This window comes from Nymphalis io, chromosome 8, assembly GCF_905147045.1.
Source record: "Nymphalis io chromosome 8, ilAglIoxx1.1, whole genome shotgun sequence".
NCBI classification, from domain to species: domain Eukaryota; kingdom Metazoa; phylum Arthropoda; class Insecta; order Lepidoptera; family Nymphalidae; genus Nymphalis; species Nymphalis io.
The window spans coordinates 7,444,468-7,468,106 of record NC_065895.1 but is presented as its reverse complement, the minus strand read 5'-3'; the positions used below and the strand labels follow the sequence as shown (position 1 = coordinate 7,468,106).

The following is a 23,639-nucleotide window of genomic DNA, read 5'->3' as shown; positions in this document are numbered from 1 at the left end:
ATATAAATATTAATAAACTTCTAAGTAAAAACCAAAAGTTATGTAATTAATTACGCGTCGTGTGGACACCCTAGCTGCGCTGTCGACAAAAAACAGGTAGGTACATTTAGTTATCGCGCGGTAGTATACCTACATCCAAACGCCGCCACGTGTTAACAGGGTAGCAGACTACCTTTGATAAACAAGCATGATCCAATCCCTCTTCATACTTTAATCCTGGCTTAGGATAGGCAAAAATACCAAGGTATTTCACTCGTTTAAGCAACAAATTTGTTGACTAGGTAAATGATGTGATCTTGGGACAAAAATTAATATGAACTGTTTACCTATCTTGGTATTTCCGGCGTATTTAAAAATGGAAAAATACTTATTTACAACGATTGTCAATCATTAAACTAAACTATTTACCTACTTAACTACACTAACCTTAACAAATGTTCAAAGTGAGCTCCTTCTCGTGTGATTCACAGTTCGGCACGTTTACGCATATTGTCTTTTACATGATTTAACACGAATGGGTCACTTTTAACACTTTCGAAATCACTGGTGAGTACTCGCTTCTGGATTGTTCTCGAAATACTCGAGAATGTCTGCTTGTAGGGAGACAGGGTATGCCGCTCCTACTCGTCCTTGGGCATGTGTTGGAGTACGGAACTGTCCAAAGTCTCGTAGCCTTTGATTAGCGTTTAAGATTACGCTGGCAGTAGGTACTCGGCGATTGGGGAACATCTCCCGGTACAAATTGATAGTACCCGGTAAGCTATCATTCGCACGCGCATAAGCACGAACCATGTCCAGGTATTCTGCATTTGTGTATTGATAAGCCATACTTAATTATTAATGACGAATCACACACGACAGATTAGGTATACGCTTAAAATCGATCGCTAGGCGCGCGCGCGGGAAAACGGACATACGAACCTTACGGCAGCGCTTGTCCGACTAATTGGGCGCGGGGCAGGTGTTGCGGGTGTCAAGCGGCACAGTACAACACCGCGCCGCACGCGCCGCCGGCGCCGCCGAAGGCGCCGGGCCGGCGCCGCCGTCTTGTGTTCACACTTTATTAATTTAAATTTTTGTAAATTTGGTCAAAAATTAAGTACCTCTTTTTTTTACATAATTCGAATGAGAATCACGTACCGAGTATCCTCCTAAAATATTGATAGTATTCAACCAGTCACCCTGTATACAAGCGTTATACGAAAAATTCGTAAGTAACATTTAAGTCAAAAATGAAATCTATATTATATACGGAAGCTCCAAAAAAACCTTGTCTGCTTGCTGTATTATACAACTGAATCAGCTTTAATCCGGAGAAACTAAGGCAGATGGACATAACTGCAGTTTATTTTCTGAAATATTTAAAAAACCATATTTACAAAATTTTTCACCTGTGTGAAAACTTCGCCTTCGCCTTTAAATGCCATATGAGCGTTTAAGATTCTTTGATTGTGTTCCTTCTCAAAATTCTTTCTACCGAGCTATATGGCTTGACCCAGGTAGATATATATTATCACCGACAACTTCAACAATTTAAACAAAATCGCATTATAGCTTACAAAAATTACAAAAAAATAACATAAAAACTTTAATTTTCTCGGAATCAACTGTGATGTAAATAATACCTTTTAATTTATGAGATCATGTAAATATTAATGGAATATCAATACGTAATCATTTCGTTCGATGTTAAGTATTAAGCCTATGGGAAAATAATAACAAACGATTTTCGAATCGGAAGTAAAAATAGGGTTTGCAATGCTAAAGACTTTTATTTTTGTTTCTTTTTTTATTTGAAAAAAATAAGAGTGTTTTAATACAATATTACTACTTTAATGTATTACGTATATAAAACTGCATATTTATTATAGCTACAGGATTGTGTTACGTTACGAAAATAAAGCTTATTTTAAGGCTACGTGTGATATGATAATGGTCGATGGTAATTAAAACTAAACAAAACAATTGGTGCAATAAATAATTAAATATTACAATCCTATTCTATAATAATACATAATAATATTATACATACAGCTTAATATGGTTTATATCTAATGAGGCGTGCTAGGAAAATTATTAAAATAACTTTTGATCGTTATTTTAAAATTATTATTAAGATTAATCGTTATCTTCGTAGCGTTTCCGGAATTTGACATTCATTGTTATTTGTTGTTTTGTTATTGTTTAAAGTGCATCTTGATATGAATACAAAAAATTACATCAAAATAATTCGACCAGACACATTTCAATTAAATATTATCTCTTTGTAAAATTCTATTTTTTTAGAATCAAAATATACTTTTCTGAATACATTATAAGTGAAAATATATTTAGTTTGACAAATTTTATTATTCATTTTTTTTTGCACTCAATTATTGACACATGAGGCCAAAAAAGTGCTAATTGCTATAACCTATCATATCGCTTAACCAGTAATCTCTTACTAATTCAAATGTTCTGTAATATTCAAAATAATAACAATAATAATTTTCAAACCTAAAATATATCGATATTTTATATATTATTAATTATTATCTTTTTTAAATTAAGAATAAATAGAATTATCTTATAATTATAATATCTATTTTTTTTAGCTGAAATGATTTATTGTTTGTTTTGGAAGTAATTAAACTTGTTATTAAATAAATAAATAATAAATATAAAAACTCTTTAAAATAAGTTTTTATTTTAGCCACATATTAAAACCGGGAAAAAAGCCCACACCAAAGTTATATGTTTAGATGAGGAGTACTTGTGGGCTCTATCATAAGACCTTGGATACCACCTAGATCTACAATTATAGTTATCAAGACAAATCCAACAAACCCAAGCTCGACAGAGATATGTTGAGCAATAAAGGAGTTCCTGTGGCCAGTTCACGCCTCAAAGGTACTATGCCGTACCGTATTATTGCTTTGTCACCAAAGTTACACATATATATTCAAAATTTCAGCTCAATTGGTTTGTGGGAACTGGAAAAAAAATCATTTACAAAATTTTACCACATATTAACAATCGAAGTTAATATAATAAATGAAAGCTTATAAAAATAATACAAGTAACAAGCATAAGCTTATTATCTACCTAGGTTATGTGTAGTCGATACGGAGTTAGTAATTCTTCCGTAAGACAATAAATATCATTTTACAACAGGATAACAGAAAAAGTAATGTAAAACAAAATGTTAAGAAAAGTTTGTGTGAAAAAGGTAACATTAGCAACTGTTAAATTAAATTAAATCATGTTGAATTTATTTCGATGGTTCTTCTAATTAGGATTTTTAAATATCAATAAACACGTTTAGTACTTCAATTTAAAACATTTTTACATTACACAGTGACGCCCTCAGTGAACACCCTTCTTTACGTGTCGAATATGTAAAATGAGTCATGATAACATATTTATCGATTACATTATCAATAAGATATTTACTTTAATTATTTCCCTCTACGAATTGCTCTTTGTTCAACATATGGACAACATAACATAATTCAAATACTGTAAATATTTCATATCCTTCAAACTAAACTTAAAATACGATACGATTGATGTAGCCGCGTCGATTTATGAGCTCATCAAAATATATACATATATATTTACTGGTGGTAGAGCTTTGTGCAAGCTCGTCTGGGTAGGTATCACCCACTCATCAGATATTCTACCGCAAAACAGCAATACTTGGTATTCTTGTGTTCCGGTTTGAAGTGTGAGTGAGCCAGTGTAATTACAGGCACATGGGACATAACATCTTAGTTCCCAAGGTTGGTGGCGCATTGGTGATGCAAGCGATGGTTAACATTTCTTACAATGCCAATGTCTATGGGCGTTGGTGACCACTTACCATCGGTGGCCCATATGGTCGACCGCCTTCCTATTCTATATAAAAAAAATACATTTAGACAAGACGAATTATCAATGACGTTTTAGGCTAACAGCTATATGAAAAAGGAATAGTTTAATGCGTATTACGACTAATGATATCACAGATTGTAATGTAATAAAGTTATAATACGTTGTCAATATATTATTATATAAAATGTATATTTTTCTAATGAATGAATGATAAATACACGTGCCGGATATAACTTATTACGTGTTAATTAATGTTAATATATAAGTATTTTTATACTTTAAAGTTGAATAATAACGTAAGATACTATACGGCGCTTATTAATTTCATGGTAATTTATTAGTAATAAATTTAGTTTCAATTTAAATTAAAAAGTTTAGTATTAAATTAACTAAATTTAAATTTAGAACACTTTTTGTCTATTAAATTATCGTGTCGACAAAAAAAATTATATATTTTAATTATATATTTTTTTAAATATCTACACGACTGCAATTTTTTATGTCCTAGGTCAATTTTAGAATGATGTATAAGAGTTAGACTCTTGTTAGCATAATATATTATTATTGCTTTTGAACTCGATTAAACGACCATTAAAATAATCGGCATATCATTGTATGGAGGTTTCGTTTCTATTCTCTATTTATTACAGTTATTTTTTTAACCGCCAATTTTGTGATTTATATTCAAAAATATATCATATTTAATCGTCAATACTAACATCAAAGTTCATCAAAAGTGCATACAGAGTCATTGGACTGTTGACGCGTCAGCGTGTTGTTAAGGCCATTTTCTTTGATAGTAGATGAAGTCCTGAAACAAGAGTTTATGGTCTTTTAATATGTAATAATAGAAAACTGATATTTGATAGTAAGTTCTAATGCGAAATTTCTGGTATATTCGTGGTTATTTAGGCATCGACCATGTTGGCTTTTTTATAAATTGGGTAATACCCAACATTAATAATGATGCTGTGTATCGAATGTTAATTTTTCTTATAACAACAATATCTGTAGAAAAGGGTAACTACTCATCCATCCCTACCTACTATAAATACATTTGGAATGCTCGAGAAACAATAATCGATCGAATCGATCGAAATTGTATTATAAGTCAGAAACATATTAAAATAAAAAATGTAACCCGAAGAATGGCAGCAAGGTGATGAGCTGAGCGCGGCTGGTGCACTCGCGCAGCTCGGGCAGCGTCAGCAGCACGTGGCGCAGGTACGCCTGCAGCGCCGCGCGCCGCGCCGACACCACGCGCGCGTCCTGCGCACGCGGCCCACAATATTATCGAATCGTTAGCATTCGTCAAAATGATATAGATAAATAAAAAAAGCAATTTTACATTGAAAAAGTAAAATTGCTAAATAAGTTTTGGCAATAAAAATCGTAATATAATTTAGAATTTTCAAAATAATATTGTATATAAAAAAAAAAACAAAGAAAACTGAACTCACCTGGTTTAAGTTCTCTTTGTTTTTTTTTGAAATTTATGGTTAATTACCACACCAACACCTAAGCTCGTTTACAAGCTTTACAATATAATTACATCACAATAATCTAGTTCAGTTCGCGTCATGTAACTTTGCCGCTCTGAAGTGGGCAGCAATTGAATGCGCAGTAGTCATTATTACGACAAAAAAAAAAACAATTTTATAACACTTTTTTTACGACAACGGTAAGTTTACGTGATTCGAAATTTAATACTTTGAGTAGACTTGAATATATTTTAGGCTTTAATCTTTTTATTTATTAAGTCTCTATAGTTCTTACCCGTTTGCGTAATGTTTTTTTGGGTGGAAATTTATAATTTGCGATATCAGGGTGGCACTTTTTGAGTTGAGTATGTAATTCATAAAACTTTGCATATCTGTGATAGACATTCCATTCCTCTTGACCAATTTTTAGAAAAACCTGTAATTTAAATATATTATAAAAATATTAATATATACATGGAATACTTTAAATTAATGTTAAACCGTGGGATAGTGCAATATATTATCATTGGTCTTGTTCGCTTCGATTGTGCGACCGTGACAGCCTGTGAATGTCACACTGCTGGGCTAAGGCCTCCTCTTCTTTTTTGAGAAGGTTTGGGGCTACTACAATGCGGGTGGTATGATGTGGTATGGTGGAATACACATGTCGGATAATTTCAGTGAAATTTGACACTGCATGTGTCAAGACGGTTTCCTCACGATGTTTTCTTTCACCGCCGAGATGAATTATAAACACAAATTAAGCACATGAAAATTCAGTGGTGCTTGCGCGGGTTTGAACCCACGATCATCGGTTAAGATTCACGCGATTTACCCCTGGGCCATCTCGGCTCTTTAATAAGTTAATAGATCGTGTGCTTCATACTTAACTCTCTCAGAAGTTGATTTAACAAAAAACCTATGTCTTGCCTTCTGTTTAAGCTACCTCTAATGACTATAATAACATTATTGATCCATCGGTTTGGTTATAAGGCGAATGTTCAATATCGCATTTATAACATTCGTGTGTAATGTTTTAACTTTGGACAGTTTATATAATCATAATGTTGATAAGAATTAAGCTAACTGAAGAAACATTGGTAATTTCAAAATGCTTTGGGATACGGTACCTGATAAACATGATAAGACTGAGTTTTCTTTCCGACTAAGAAAGCACTGGGAATGTAGACTTTCACATTTGACTCTGGTAATTCAAGTACTTCGAGACCGGAATTCTCTAGATCTTGTAGCTTTCTTTGTAAATGTTGGTTGAACTCCATTAGTTCAGCGTGCATTTCTGCTACCTGGAAGCATTTATAATATAATGACAATATCGTCATCTTGTCTCTTCAATCGCGAAAATAAAAATAAAAAAATAATTTTAGTGTAACAAATTAATCTTATTTCAGAAACTAAAAACACAACTTTCAATGTTTTCATTTGATAAAGTTAAAGATTGAGTTCATGCAGCAAATACAATTTAATCAAAACTGCAAAATCCGTACCAAACTCGCCTCAACATATTTTTAAAATCAATCATTATTACGAAACACATTTACAGACTGTTAAAAGTAACAATAATATTTAAACTTTGTATGTATTTTTTTATAAATTAAAGAAATTTAGAAACAATATAACAATATCTTAAATAAATTTTTTATAATAAATGGAAAGCAAAACGAATATAATACCTGAACTAATTTCTTCTCATACTGATTTATTTCTTCATCATGACTGTTGTTATTCTTTAACGCTTTTCCCATTTCTACTGCAGACATATACTTTCTTAACTGATCCTTCAATCTGTCGTTCTCTCTGAAATTTTAAGAAATAAATTGAAATTATGTATCTGTACTATAACATGGCGCTGCTATATGTTTTACTTTTGATAGAACCTACTTGCTTAGATCTAATACAACTTTTTCTAACTTATTTATTTTCTCTTTAGTTGCTAATTCAAATTGATTGTACTTGAATTGTAAATTCATGAATTCTTTCTCCCTATTCTCTAAGACCAAACTGAGATTTTTATCATCTGGAACACTTTCATCTTCAGTGAAGCAAAGCTCTAAGCATGATGTGCTTCCATCAATACTTCCTGCAACCTCTTCGCTATCACTCTCAGATATTTTAAGACAATTGACACTCAAATCTGACATATCATCTTTAACGACAATATTCTTGTCTATACTACTGTGAGAGTTCGAAAATATTTCTTTGGCACTTTCCGACAACTTTGATAGTATTTGCAAGGGGTTGTCCATAGATTTTACACTGTCAGGAAAAAAATGTCTAAGACTACTCTTGTAATCTGAGCTTGTTGGTTCACTAACAGATACCACTTTCGATGTTATTTTAGGATCCGGTGAATTGAGACAAGTCGCTGGTGCACTATTCCAGGAGCATTCACTTATATTTTCCTTGGGTTCAATGCAATTTTTTTGCTTGATCTCATTTTTATCTTCGTCTTTGTCAAAAGATATAACTTGTCGTATTGGTTTTCGTTTCGAATTACCAGATGTTTTAATAGGTGTAGGTAGTGGTATAACAAGTTCAGATTTATTTACTTGATTTAATTGCTGTGATTCATTGAGTTCTGCTCTGTCAATTGATAATGCAAACAAAACAGATGATAAGCCTGCAAAATAGTAACAAGTTAATTATTATTACAGATATATTTTATTAACCTTTTCCTCAAAAAGAGGAGAGGAGGCCTTTAGCCCAGCAGTGGGACATTTACAGGCTGTTACGGTACGGTATGTAACTATAGAAAATATTTTACCTGCAGCTACACTAGGAAGGAAGCTTGCTTCAGGGCTACGAACAAATGCACCTTCATCATAATATTCAATTAGCAGCCCATGTGAAACCCAGCTTTGTAAATATCTGTGTTAAATAAATTATGTAAAAATAATATTATAAGCAAAATTATATATTTATTAACATAATAATTGTGTTTCCAAAAATACCTTTCTAATGATCTTTCATTCAAAGAGGCTCGTAGAAACGCTCTGAAGTAACCCAGTGGGGTGTTAATATTAGATAGTATTTTGAACCTTTCTTTCTCATGTTTTGTAAGATGAAGACAACAATAGCTCCACAAAGAATTTCCTAAGAAAAAACAAAAAAAAAAAAACAGAAGATTTTAAATGCTATTTGCTTGTATGAAATTTAAGTAAAAACCAATAAACACATTATGATTTAAGATATTTAAGTTTATATAGAATTTAGCATTAAATTAAATACTTACCAATGTTAACAATATTAAAAGTTAAATTTAACCCAGCAGCTACAAAGTTTTGTATAGCTGAATTTGAAAGATTTGTCTTCAGCCCATGACTAAGAACTTTTTCCCATTTTTCACACAGGTTTAAAATTCTGTAAATTAATTTATATTTTATATAATATTTATTTGAATTGGCAACCTATATTTCCTATACGATAATTTTAATGTTTATGGTGAATATAAATACTATTAATCATAATTAAATAATTATAAGTACACTAAATAAACTATACCTCATATCATCTTCCGTGGCCAATTCTGATCTTCCCCCGAAACGATTCTGACAGTTTTCAACGCATGATTGTAGTTCACTAAAAGTAATTTTCCCATTGTCTATCCTTTTTTTAATTTCATCCTTATTATCTATTGCGTTAGCTAGAGTGTTTAAAAGTTTGTTATTCTGTAAATCATACATATATCTTAGTTCCAAATTTCTTAACGTAATTCTGTGTGTAATAAAATAAATATAGAAAAACACAGTTTTATCATAATAAATATTATAACAACATCCTACTTATTTATTTTTATATGCGAAATTCAAATATTTATTATGCATTTAAAGAAAGTAATAATAAATAGACGAAATCATAGCTTAAATTCCAATAAAACTATTATAATAAGACCCTTTTAGTAATTACACTTAGATTAGTTTTAGTACATACCATTATTCATTTGAACATAATTTATTATGATTTTAATTATTTAAAAAAAACTGTTATAATCATATCTAGAACCTAGGTTAATTAATATGATACTATGGTTTATTATTTATTTATTTTGCATACGACAGTCAAGTCAAAAATTGCCAATTTATACATATCGTAATAAATGACATAATGACTTGAACATCAACAGTAATGAGTGATGACACAAAAATAATCAGTATTGCCCAAGGAAAAAATTATAGTGGTTTTGTCGTGCCAGATTTTATTTAATAGCATTTCATAATGTAAATAAATTTTTAATATTGATCATACATTTTCGTTACTTCATAATATGATTTTTATAAAGATATAAAGTATATTTGTGAATTGTTAAACAATGTATGTCATGTTCATTGGAATCATTTTGACGAAAAATAATATTAAATATGGAATGTTGTAGACGTACATGAGATTTTAATAAATTATATTCTATGAAAATTAAATTTTATAGATCGATCGTGAAAGTACAATTATTTATATTTTTGTGTACTCATTCGTTAATCGTTCATTCATTCATATTTCCGTCCGTCATGGCAAAATAACAAAATGGCGTTTGAGCTTGTCCAAAGTTTTATTGTACCTATTGAGTAGCATTTTACTTTTTCAGTTCATTTAATCGGTAACAATTTGTGGTATATTCAATTTTATATCGTATACATTATTAATAAACAATAAAATTGATTTGAAACAGTAATAGTATTGTAGTGATTCATAAAACTATATTGGTTCGTGTTCCTGTGGTTCATTAGAGTGAAATTGTATAGTTGAACCATGAGTAATTACGAAGATGATCAGAGCGAGGATGGTGAATTAGCTCGAAGTCCTGTTCAGGATGAAATGGATTTTAGGTAAGTCATCTATTCCTTTATTGCTATAATTTATATACTTTTATTGAAAGTATGTATATGTACAAGGCAGGTTATATTGATCCAGTGATTGAGCGTTTTATCTACGTTTTAAGTAATGTATTCTGTCTTGTCGAATATTATAGTTTATCTGATGAAGATCGTGACAACGCTGATTCTTTAGTTATAAAACCACCACAAGCTGTGATCCGATCTCATCGAGACAAAAGAAGTCACAAGCGAACAGCGAAAGACAGATACAAGGAAAGTGTAAGAAAAGAAAAGAAACACCTTTACAGGTTAGTTTATTAACATTGACCTCGATTACTAAAAGAATTGCTTTTATGTATATCGTTTTATTAATATTGATCATATTATTTAAGGTCTGACTCATTGCTCTGGGGGTGTACAACAAAATAATTATTTTTTCAACAGGGAACGTGATAAGTCGGAAAAAACAAAACGTGAATTTAGTAAAAATTTAGAACGTGAAGAAATGCCTAAAGATTACTATAGGGAGAAGCAATACTACAGGGAAAAAGAAGCATACCGGGAAAAAGAAGCGCGTGAAAAAGAGATGTATAGAGAGAGGGAGATAAGAGATAAGGATATATATAGGGAGAAGGATGTTTATAGGGAAAAAGATCTTTATAGGGAAAGAGAACATTACAGAGAACGTGAGATGTATCGGGATAATGCATCTTACAGAGAGAGTGGTAGACCCAAAGAAGCATATAGAGAAAAAGAAATGTACAAAGATAAAGATATACAAAGAGAACGTGAAATGTATGTAAATCGTGATCGTCAATATAAATATTCAGAAAATGATAGAAAACGTATGGAAACTGATAGAATAGAATCTAGGTTAAGAATGTTGGCTGAAGAAGGAAGGACACAAAATAATGAAAAAGAGAATAGAGATAAAACTTCTGGTGATAAAGAACTAGAAGATTTAAGAACTAGGTTACTTAGTAAAAGAATATCAAAAGAGTTACAAAGTCAAGAAACCAAAAAACATACAGACTTTGAAAAAGAAACAAAAAAACATATGGATTATGAAAGAGAAAAAAATTCAGACCGTTATGTATCTCTTGACAAACATCAGCAAGAGAGAAGAAAGAGATTACTAGAAGCTGGTAAAATTATTAATAATATGCCTTTGGTCAATGTTAAATTTCAAATTTGTTTATATATAAATATATTTATTTTTAATTATAGAACGAGAAATGGTAAAAAGAAAGCACGACTCTCGAGTTGAGCTAGAAGCTAGACGTGAAGAGCGTCGGCGTCGTGGTAAGAAAAGATCAGTTTCACCAGAAGAGATGACAAGTAAGAAAAATAAAACAGATCATTCACCTACATGTGATGACTCAGTCGTTACATTATCAGATGCCAGCGACATGGAAATGAAGAGTGTATCGGCACATTCCGAACCTGAAGAAGGTAAAGCAATAAATATTTAGAATTGTATCAAATATGTACTGCAGTACTGCAAACTTTGAGAAAGTGTATTGAAAAATTTAGAATTATCTGCCAAACTGCATATGTGTTGTGCTTATTTGTTTAAAAGGCCTTTGTCTATTTTCATTGGTAGAGCAATGTAGGTTCAATTGCCTAACATCACTAAAATAAACATTTAGCCCTCCTTATATTTATGTTTTAATAGTTGTCATCAAAAAATTGTAGTGAGCGCAATTATTAGAGTTCAATTTACTAAAATAAGACTTATAAAAACTTACAGGTGAACATACTAATACAGAAACAGAAGACGAAAGTTCTGATACAGAAACTGAATCGGATAGAGATTCAAAGTCAGAAGTTGATAATAGAGAAGAAAAATCAGAAAAAGAAGACGAACTGGAAACTATTAACGAAAAAGAACAATCTAGACAAAATTCTAAGTCACCAGTTTTATTAAAATCAAATAATCCGAGTCCCTCATCACCTGGATCGGTAAGGTAAGAATATTTCTCCTTTTGGTTGGTACAATACAAATAATAATTAACTATCGACAGGTATTTTAAATTTAATGCTGCCCTTAATTTCCATAAAATCTTAAAAAAATACTATACTTTTGAATCACTTGAAGTGTTTCATTTTTCTTAAGTTCTTTAAAATAATAATATGTTATTAAGCCAAAGAAACTATCACATTTTTATATGTGATTGCTTTGAGGGCTGAAAGTATTAGGTCATGTAATAATACTTAATTATTACACAGTATACACTTGGATTGACATCTTTACAAAGTTTGATATTCTTATTGATATAGTACAGTTTACATGTAAGCACTCAATAATTAAAGGTCAAGATCACATTCAAGATCAAAGAGTAGAAGTCGTTCACACTCCTTTTCACCTCCCCCTCCTGGAGAAAATGGAAAAGTCACTACTGAAGAAGAAAAACCTCAAGAGGATGATGAGGAAGTGAGGTTAAGAGAAGAAGCTATGAATGCCCTACCACCTTACTTTCCTGCATTACAGGTAAAACCTCTCATTATTGGTACTTTGTTTAAAAACCAAAAGTGTGGTTTATGAAATAATAGAAATGTAATCATTTAATCAACATACTGGATGAGCTAAATTTCTGTAAGTCAAAAAAGTTATACCTTTTATTAAAAGTCAATCAAACTTTTATACAAAAAATAATAAAAATTTTATTTATAGGGCTGTCGATCAGTTGAAGAGTTTCAATGCCTCAACCGAATTGAGGAAGGCACATATGGAGTGGTTTACAGAGCACGGGATAAAACAACAGAGGAAATAGTTGCTCTGAAACGTCTTAAAATGGAAAAGGAAAAGGAAGGATTTCCTATTACCTCACTGAGGGAAATCAATACATTGCTTAAGGTAGGATCACAATTCAATTTTTTATTATTCTTAGCTCACTCGAGCCATCGTAATGCAACAGTGCTCACTTTTTGAAGGTATACAAAATTGTTTTTCTTTTCTCTTTTATTTACCCATGCAGCTTTTATGAGCCATGAGTTGCTATGCACTTGATGGCTCTTGTGTGAAATTCACAAAATTAATGCCTTGTATTTTATTCCTACAGGCCCGGCACCTCTTACCTGAAGAGGGTTGTGCTAGAGGTGTGACCCAATTGCAAGGGTTAACAACTTCGATACACGGGCGGGCCTAAGTATCTTATAAGGAATTTATTCCAGGGGAAAATTCTCAAATGCTCTCTCCTACAAAAAATATTCACTGAAAAGTAATTTTCTTCTCATAATATATCCCTTTTATATGAACATCGAAAGTTTCTGAAATGGCTATACAAAAATAATATTTATATCATCGAGAGTAATTTAGAAACAACAACATCGACCATCATGAAGAAAGGTAAATTCATAGAAATTTTAAGTGAAATAATTGCGTGGTTTTGTTATACAGACTATAAGTTAATGTAAAAATGAAATGACAGTTATAAGAGGTATATTTTAAAAGCATGACTATTTCTGCAATAGCATAATTTTTTAAAAGACAACAAACAAACATAAGTCGTAACATAACATAATGTCGAAATAGTGAGAACAATTATGAATATATAATCGTATAAGATTACAAGTTTGTCCTGACTTTTTTTAGATAGATTTGTTTTGTTACTCCTAAGTAGTAAATTGGATTTAGTTAAGATATTCTAATTTGTATAATATTTAATTAATTTAAGTTTGAAAATAAGACTTTAATTTTCATTTATAATTATTATAATTTTCAAACATATCTCCTGATCAAATAACTGCTACGGCATTGCTTCTGTTTTGTAATTTTTTCTTTTGTTATAATAGTTTTTTTATAATCAGTATTATTGTTTATATTCGTGATTCAATACCAAGGCCTGTGAAGTCAGTAAGCATTACTCTAAATCATTGGTTTTGAAAACTGTGTTGGTAATGAATCAATTATTTTAACATTATTAATCCATTGTATATAGAAATAACGCTTTCGTCGAAAACAACTGAGTTCACTAGTACAAAGTCGTACGCAATGCTTAATTTTAATTAATAAACAACCACTTCTGAACTTCTTTATTATGTATACAAGGTAACTTGAGTAATGGTATTCTAATTTATTGTTAGTTATTGTTTTTAAAAACGTTACATGCTAGTAAGTGGATGTGTTTATTTAGGATAGTTTTATTTAATTCGATTGATTTAGTTTTCTAATTAGCAAGACTATCAACATATGTCCCTAGGTAGTAGGGCTTTGTGCAAGCCTCTCATTAGATATTCTACTGCTAAAGAGCAACACTTACTATTGTTGCGTTCTGGCTTAAAGTTTGTATGAACTAGCGTAACTACAGACACAAGGGACATAACATCTTAGTTCCCAAGGTTGGTGGTGCATTGCTGATGGAAGGAATGGTTAATATTTCTTACATCCCTAATGTATGGGCAGTGGTGACGATTTACCATCTGGTGGCCAGTTTGCCCGTCCGCCTACATTTGATTACACTAGAAACATATTATATCTGATAATGACTATTATTAAGATTTTGTCAAGTTAAAAAATTTTATGTTTTTAAAAGGGTCCAAAATTACATAAACGGTGCATAAACATGTATAAAAACTAGAATATTATTGCTATTGCTTAAATTTTTTTTATTAATTTTTGCATTCATCATTCTTGTTTAAAATTTGAAATATTTTTTATATAACTATAAGAGTAAAGTCAAGTTCTATGTGATACAGGTTATTTAAATAACTTATACTATTATAGTTATATTAATATTTAATATATTTATAATACAATTTGGATTATTTTTTTTTAAATAATGGGTACCTATACAAAATCGGTTGTTTAAGTTTTGGGTGTTATAAAATTGTTTCACTGGTTATAAATAAATTCCATTTATATTAATATATAAGCGAAAGTAAGTAGTAAGTAAGTATTGGCAGGCAATTAAATGATGTTATTTCATTTGAGAAAAAGTGTAACCTAAGTATGTTGCCAGATCTTCTTTGCAATCACCATTACTTTAAAGACAATTGAATTAGACTCACCGTCTGAAATAGTGGTAGCTTTAAATTCAATTAATCAATCTTTTACATGATTCGAATGTGCTCATAATAGTCTACTTAAATACAAACTGTATTATAAATGTACTAATATTATAAATGCAAAAGTGAGTTTGATTGTTTGTTACGTTTTTACGTCTTAAATATTCGGGTTCTTAAATGTCAGGGGTACAGCAAAGGGTGCCAAACACTTCCAACGGAACCCCTCCCCACCCCCCCTTACACACATGCTCAAAGTCGCGGGCGGAAACTAATAAAGAATATGGAATTATGGGGAAAAGATCAATGGGAAGAGTCGTAGTGAAATAATTTCAATTTTTTTTTAAGTATTTCGATACCAAAACTAATTTTGTATGATTTGTTATCTGTATATATTTTTAAGATATTTATAGCTTTGTTATGAAGCAACTAGTTAAAACAATATGGTGTAAACTTCATTACGTTAGGTAAATCTTATGAATAAGTCATGCTTTTAAAATAGTCTACAATGTGTAATATCTAATTTCATGTTTGCATTTGTTAAAATGGTCTATGAGGTGTTTTGTAACAAGACTTCATATATGAGCGTATATCGCGTTAAAAATGATATATAATTTCTTCTATGTTTAAATTACTTTAAAATAATATATTGTATTTTGCATCAAATTAAAGTGTCCACATAGGTTTGGAACCAGCATACCTTCTAGACCATTTTAAATTGAGTTAATGTATTAATACGTTAATATAACAAATGATGAGATGTTAAATATTGAAATACTATCAAAATCAGTTTCGTTAATTCGCGCACATTTTATATAATTTAGACAAGTTTAGAGTATAAAAAAATAGATCTAAACAAATGATTTCTTAGATTATTATAATGTTTAATTAAAAGATTACCATATCTTATTATTTTTCAGTAAATAAGCGTATTGTGCAACAGTTCATCGGTATTTAAGCGAATTCTCGACAATCTTCCTTCGAGCACTTTCTTCGGTGCAATTAAAATGTGTTACTGCATCTATTCTTATATAGAATCTTCAACCAAACAATTATGACATTCATACAAGCGCCTCTGGGGTCTACACCTCTTGCTTTCATTAATTAAGAAAGGTTAATGTCACAATGTATCATATTAAGTAAATTGTATGCTGGTTATATCAAAAGCATTTTCTGTTTGGACGAGATGGAATAAACTAAAAATTTACATTGTTTTAATAAAATAATTTATTAAATCTCATTTATAGATATGTGAGCTGTAGAAAATTTATTATTTCTACAACTGATTTTTCAGCAAAGAACTAGGCTTTACTCTTTATCTTTGAAATCTCGAAGATGTCGTCAGAAACGATGTTTATATTTCGAGATAAAGTTGCTTTCAGCAACATTAATTGCTATTAAAATTTTTAAATATCTTTTCGATAAAATTTAGGCTCCAAATATCTTGTGTTGGGTCATTTTTTAAATATGTTAACATTATAAACTGATTTTGATTGTATTTTTCTCGTTTTAAAGCTGCTTAAATCTATTTGTAATCTATTTTAGTGAATATAAGACAAGGTTATATATAAAGTATTGCCATATCAGAACTAACAATGTTCATATAATCAAGTTTTGCGTAACAACAAACGAATAGTATTTATTAACTTTTATGTTTCTGAATATTGCTGAAAATTCAAGGTTATTAATTTTGTGTATTTTTAAACATACTCTTCTTTGATAGCCTTGCTTTAGTGATTAAGAAGCCTGTTTATTTTTATTTTTTTATATGTATAAATTAAATAGTTTCTGCCTAAGAATGCATTCAAAAGTACGTAAGTAATAAGTGTTTAAAGTATTTATGATTTTTTATTTTAAAAAAGGGTGAAAAATACGTATGGTAACAATCTGGCTTTCTTTGTTAAAATTTAGTACTTTATTGATACAAAAATCTTAATTTAGATAATGTAAGATTTAAACATATATTTTTTTGATTTTCCAGCAGTGTGCTTCAAATGGAATTTATTGACTTTTTACTACATATAAAAATTAAGATTTTTTTTATTGAAATGATATGAATATGATATGATGTCAATAATTTAATTTAATTTTGTCAGACTGAAAAATCTTTAGAAAGCAATCTCTAAATTGTTATTCTAAATATTCTTAGTTTGGGACGCTCTTGTTTGCATTGTAATATTATGTTCAATGTAAAATCTAGATGATTGTCACTGATGAAATTTCAAGTTCTCTTATAATATTAAATATAAAAACAAAAACACATAAAATTAAGAAACAAATGTAGTATTAGCTGTGTGTTGGAAAAATAAAATTGAAGAGTTACTGGATAGTAATTCAAAATTTAATGTAAAAAATATGCCACTGTCAAATTTATATAATTGCAATTTCTGGTCATTATTTTTCATATATATATTTTGTTACGTAAAGACATATTTGTTGTTGTTTGCATAACTCAATTGTTAGCCATAGATACAATGATCAAAAGCATCCCAAACATTGACAAAAAATATTAAACAAATATTAGTTTGATTTGTTATAATATATTTTATTTAAATATTGATTTTGTTTTTATCTATTTATTAATATATAAATCGATTTTCAATCACATGTTCTTTAATGAATAGGTGGTACTAAGTTTTTGATTAAGTCAAGCTCTATTTGTTTTCTTACAAATCTTACAATGGTAAAGCAGATATTTCTTAAGTGTGACATCAATAAGAAGTTCATCGTTGGATCTTATTGTCATCGTTGTTTCTTCCAGTATATTGCAAGTGTCATTGTCACCTTAGTACTAACAAAACGCACATCCTATTCACGTGTTGCAGGGCCAGCATCCAAACATAGTAACCGTGCGGGAGATCGTGGTCGGCTCCAACATGGACAAGATATTTATAGTCATGGACTACGTCGAGCATGATCTCAAGAGTCTGATGGAAACCATGAGAGCTAAGAAACAAGTGTTTTTACCAGGTAATTATACTATACATAGTCATTTATAGGGAGGGAAAACATAACGGCTTCCTTTAAAATGTTGCTATTTTCAGGCGAGGTCAAATGTTTAATGACGCAGTTATTGAAAGCAGTCCATCATCTACACGACAACTGGATTTTGCACAGGGATCTCAAGACCAGCAATCTCTTGCTGTCTCACAAGGGAATATTGAAGGTAAAGTTACCATTTTTTTATTATTCGGTATCGTTTAAAGTATGTCCGTGGAACAAATAAAAATGAACGCGTATGACACTCAGGTGGGCGACTTCGGACTGGCGCGCGAGTACGGCTCGCCGCTGCGCCAGTACACGCCCATCGTGGTGACGCTGTGGTACCGCGCGCCCGAGCTGCTGCTTTGCTGCAAGGAGTACTCCACGCCCATCGACATGTGGAGCGTCGGATGCATATTCGCGGAGTTCATCACTATGAACCCGCTGTTCCCTGGGAAGTCGGAAGTGGACCAGCTGAATAGGATTTTTAAAGTGAGATTTACTTGTTTTCATGCTGTAGTTGCAGGTATAAATAAATTTTAGGAGAGATTAAAAAACTAGTTACCTATTAGTTTAAGTTAGTATCTTCTTGTGAATGTTAGTTTTATTAATACGCTTCTTATTTTTAAGGACTTAGGTACGCCTTCGGAGTTACTTTGGCCGGGATATAAGGAGTTGCCCGCTGTACAGAAGATGACGTTTGCAGAACATCCTTCGGGTGGATTGCGTCAGCGAATCGGTTCCGACTTGCTATCCGAACCTGGACATTCTTTACTTCAAGGATTCTTAACTTATAACCCTGCTAGGAGATTTACAGCCGATGCTGCTCTGGAACATGCGTATTTTAAGGTTTGTTTCTATAGATTTATGTTTTATTATAATATTATTTATAGGCTATTCTTATTTTTCCTTTTATAATTTCGGCAAAAAAAATGATCCGTCTCATAGTATTTTAGGACTTATTAAGGTATATTCTTGATTTCTATTTACCTATACCTATTGTAATAGTTCCAGAATTATTGAATATTGATGATATTTGAAAAGCACGTAAAGAAAAATGTAATACACGGTTAGACCTTTCATCAAAGAGGTAGGCTACCTGAGTATGGGAACATGATCCAATAATTATTATTTTATAATATTGATTATATAACTGCTTATGAAAAGTATATATCGAGTTAAAACCCAAACGTATCTGTGTGAGGTTAAGGCATGCGGTTAGGTTAGTTATAGAAATTTAATGTCGCTCTTATAATCTCATATTGAACACGTTCAGGAGCACCCCGTGGCGATCGAGCCGGCCATGTTCCCCACGTGGCCCGCCAAGTCGGAGGGCAACCGGCGCACCACGCACAGCCCCAAGCCGCCCGCCGGCGGCGCCGCTTACGCGCAGTTCGCGCGCGCCGACTCCGACGAGTCGCTCGGCTTCCACGTGCAGAACCGCTCGCTCAACGTCGCGCCGGGCTTCTCGCTCAAGTTCTAGCATCACCTTGCCCTACTCATTTTGTCGAATGCTATTTATGTGTGCACGTAAGAACAAGAGATCGCCGCGTTGCGATCGTTAAGTTGATTAATTCCACGAGTATTGTTGTTTTCGTGACGTATGAGAGAAAAATATTTTAATGGTAAACACTGGTTAGTGTTGTCACCGAATTTAATTAGTTCATGATGTTATAATCTATGACTTTATAATACAATACCAATCTGATTTAATTTAATCATGGTTTTTATTGGGGCACAAGACAAAATAGTCTAAGGTATGTCTACATATACACACACCATTAAGACTATTTTTTTTAGTGTGTGTGAATGCAGTATATTCATTACCAGTTCTTTGCCACAAACCGACATAAACTGATTGCTTAAAAGATAATTTAATAATAAATTTAAAAGTCAGTTGATTTAAATGGCAATCTTAAATAATATTTAAGGGGTCTTTTAAACAACTCTTTAAATCCTCGCTAAAAGTAACACAAGCAATTCAAACTACTAAAATGTGTTCATTTCTTACAATATACAAGTATTTGAATGTTATATAAACTTTTGTAATAACGATGTATGTAGCCTATATCATTCGCAGTAAGGTGCAATCAGTTTGGATTTATTATTTGTAACATTAGCTCATAAAAATATCAACCTAAAAACATGAAAAAAATATTGATATCCATGTAACACTATTTGGTCATCTAAATTATAAATATTACAATATCTAATATGAGCTGATTATATATATAATAAAAAAGTTATAATTGTTTGCAAAATAATTTTAAATACGTAAAATGCTACTTAAACATCTGAGAACATTGTAAAAATAAATTTCTAAAATAACTATTTTCATATGTTGGAAACAGTATGTAACTTTAAAAAAAAACTAAATGTTTTATGTAATTAGCAACAAATGTAAATATTCTTTAAACCGAATAGCGTACCCATAAAAGGGTAACATTAGTTTTAGAAATAATATGGTACAATATATGTTTTGACAAAAGATATATTTTTATTTTGATAGCCCCTTAAATTTAAAAAAATAGATTAAACGGTTTGAAGTAAGATGTGTGATCCATTTTAGTATTCCAATGTATCAGCGGCCGGCGTCAATTAAGCCCTTCGGTAGTCCCAGTAGTGAATTGATCAAGTCGCCGTTACGTTTAATCGTTTGGTACTTAGTATCGATTAAAGCATTAGTTTCTATCATTATTTTTCCATTGATGCCTCCATTGTACTCGTCGATCATAGAATGGATGTGTCGAACGTACTGAAAGAAGAAGTATGTACTTATCAATTATCTCTATACAAAAGTTTATTATTAATAATAATTATTAAATATAATAAACGAATTCTGATTGTAGGAAGCAAATAGAAATATATATATTCAACTACGATCAGAAGCACATCAAATGGGTTTCGGCTTGTTATGAAAGAGAAAATTATATATTTTATATATCCATTATTTGAACAACGTTTTAAAATTTACTGAATTATTATATTTAGTATTAAATAGTGCACATTTTTTTTTAAGTATAGGTAGTTGGACGAGCACATGGGCCACCAGGTAAGTGGTCACCAACGCCCATAGACATTGCCATTGTAAGAAATGTTAACTATCGCTCACATCGCCAATGCGCCACCGACCTTGGGAACTATGATGTTATGCCCCTTGTGTTTGCAATTACACTGGCTCACTCACCCTTTAAACCGGAACACAATAATACCAAGTACTGTTGTTTTGCGGTAGAATATCTGATGAGTGGGTGGTACCTACCCAGACGAGCTTGCACAAAGCCCTACCACCAGTAAACACACAAAACATTTTTTCTATTTCCATTTTGTGGAATTTAACATTATTGGGATTAAACTTTTCTAAGCATTATTGGGATTAAACTTTTCTAAGCATTATTGTTTGTCTAAATGTTTTTATTAAAATTCAACATATAATGTGTGTCAAATCTTGCTAATGCATTGAACCAGTTTTACGTAACCGATTGAGCAGAAATTCTGCACACGTTATTGTTCATGCATACAAATCGAATATATGGAATATTTTAAGTATTAAAACATAGTTTTACTTAATGAATAAAAAGCTCTAAAAATGTTTTTTTATGTCGCATCGAGCGTCAATTTTATCACGTTATTTAATTCATCACGTTTCTACAATCGCAATATTCCTAATTGAAGACCACTACATTTTTTTCAATTATTAAGAAAACAAAACGAGCTCGACTGTCCGCGAGTTTTGATATTAATATGTTAGAAAATTAAACATGAAAAATGAAGTATTTTTCGACAATATTAATATGGCACAATGTCATTTTACTAAAATTAACTGATGAAGAGACAGCTTAAATAAAATATTTATATTTATAATAAAATAATTATGACCATATGTATTATGTCATAAATACTAATTGATCCGAAAAAAAGTTGGATATGTAGACAGAAATGTAAATAAATATTATATGTAGCTTAACGTAAATCGTTTTTATGCTTAAATTTATCATCGTTAATTTTATTGCCTCAAAAATAAGAAGAGTACTTTTAGAACCCGGTCGTCAAAACTAGTATTTCTCATAAATTATTTAAAATTATTAGTATTATTTTAATTAACGATCACGCGCGATACTCAGACTGTTCTACATTGCTGAACTTTCGATGAGATAACGTTGAAAATGGTGCGTCACACTAATCGCACGACTATCATTCTATCATTGTCATTAAGCGAAAAGCGTTAATCCGAATATTTGACTTGAGCTACTGCGCGATATAAAACTATTGAAGTTGCCGTTAAACCAGAACATGTAAATCGATCAGTAAGACCAAAACTAAATGTAGAAATTTGAAGATTTTAGATGAATATACAAAGTATATTACGAAATAAAATGATTGCATGGTATAGTAGTCCGTACATATAAAATATCCGTACAAAAGAATACATTCTTATTATTTATTAACAGCTGAATGAGCCGATTCAAAAATATTTTAAAGGTTTCAATGCAACACTAAAAATTATATAAATTAATTCATAACAATATTTTATTAAGGCATGAAAGTTTTTTTACTTACCTCCTTATTAGGTAAATTCTGTAAATTTGGTTCGTCCAATGAATTGTCATTTAGCGAATTAATTTTGTATGGCATCGCACATGGGGCCATTATAAACATAAGCATCGCAGCTAACTTTAATAAATGCAGAGAAGACATTCTGAAAAAAAATCTTAATAAATAAATTGTGCGAAATTATAGAATAATTTAAATCCTTGAAAATTTAATATATTCTATGATTGAAATGAAATAATAATATTTATTATAATATTTTAATAAGCGCTAATAAAATGTTAATAGAAAACAATTTGGATTGATGAAGTACCTTAAACAATGACAACGAAACCGCCGCTTCGGTCGTTGACTGAGGTAGGAATGTTAGGTGGTAATCCGTTTCAGAAGTTTTGTAGGCGGAATCGACTGAGTCCGGAGAGAGGAAGCTCTTTGTCAGTTAATTCTGCTCGAAAGCACGTTTTTGCGGGCGGTCGTGTGCGCGACAGCTCATAGGCAACGCAATCACATAACTTGGGTGCCTGGCAATATGTGGCATTGTTTTGTTTATAAAATAAGTACTTTTATCTTATAAGAAGGAATTAATGTTATTGAGTCGCTCTTATTTTTACTTAGCAACACACTTTAAAAACGTGAATGTGGGTATCTACTTTTTATGAAAGTAACTCAACAACAATTTGTCGTCAACAATGATTGTGTGCATCGATTATTAAAAGTCAATTCCATTCAATTCGATTTATTTGCTTTAAACATAATATACATTAGTCACTATATTTATGACATGCAAATATTTTAATTTAAATTAAAAAATTAAACTCACATAACTTACAGCTCGTCTTTATCACTCTATAACTTACCAAATCATAATTTTTTTCGGGTAAACGCTATTTAATTGCCGACGGGACCTAGTTAATAAAAGTGGTTGATGGTGTGGGTCCAGTTA

The 23,639-nt window shown here is 31.0% G+C and overlaps 2 protein-coding genes across 5 annotated transcripts; one reads left to right on the top strand and one right to left on the bottom strand.

Moving 5' to 3' along the window:
* Window positions 1–1,793: 1,793 nt before the first annotated feature.
* LOC126769857 (sorting nexin-29-like) lies at window positions 1,794–9,421 on the bottom strand. Of its 3 annotated transcripts, none has more exons than XM_050488772.1 (12): window positions 9,282–9,421; window positions 8,853–8,994; window positions 8,584–8,711; window positions 8,303–8,444; window positions 8,116–8,219; window positions 7,233–7,971; window positions 7,025–7,148; window positions 6,464–6,637; window positions 5,629–5,769; window positions 4,994–5,121; window positions 4,572–4,663; window positions 1,794–2,972 (listed from the first exon to the last, which is right to left on the bottom strand). In XM_050488772.1, exons 1-11 carry the CDS (start codon window positions 9,289–9,291, stop codon window positions 4,573–4,575), a joined length of 1,923 nt encoding a protein of 640 aa, XP_050344729.1. In that variant the 5' UTR covers window positions 9,292–9,421; the 3' UTR covers window positions 1,794–2,972; window position 4,572. The 3 variants fall into 3 exon arrangements, with proteins under 3 accessions (XP_050344729.1, XP_050344727.1, XP_050344728.1); XM_050488770.1 differs by having other exon boundaries at window positions 8,853–9,019; window positions 9,282–9,407; XM_050488771.1 differs by lacking the exon at window positions 1,794–2,972 and having other exon boundaries at window positions 4,253–4,663; window positions 8,853–9,019; window positions 9,282–9,407.
* Window positions 9,422–9,856: 435 nt separating this feature from the next.
* LOC126769854 (cyclin-dependent kinase 11B) lies at window positions 9,857–20,635 on the top strand. Of its 2 annotated transcripts, XM_050488763.1 has the most exons (12): window positions 9,857–10,171; window positions 10,315–10,467; window positions 10,604–11,304; window positions 11,387–11,611; window positions 11,910–12,126; window positions 12,473–12,650; window positions 12,834–13,016; window positions 17,989–18,133; window positions 18,208–18,329; window positions 18,413–18,637; window positions 18,776–18,994; window positions 19,422–20,635. In XM_050488763.1, exons 1-12 carry the CDS (start codon window positions 10,095–10,097, stop codon window positions 19,626–19,628), a joined length of 2,652 nt encoding a protein of 883 aa, XP_050344720.1. In that variant the 5' UTR covers window positions 9,857–10,094; the 3' UTR covers window positions 19,629–20,635. The 2 variants fall into 2 exon arrangements, with proteins under 2 accessions (XP_050344720.1, XP_050344721.1); XM_050488764.1 differs by lacking the exon at window positions 9,857–10,171 and having other exon boundaries at window positions 10,552–11,304.
* Window positions 20,636–23,639: the final 3,004 nt, after the last annotated feature.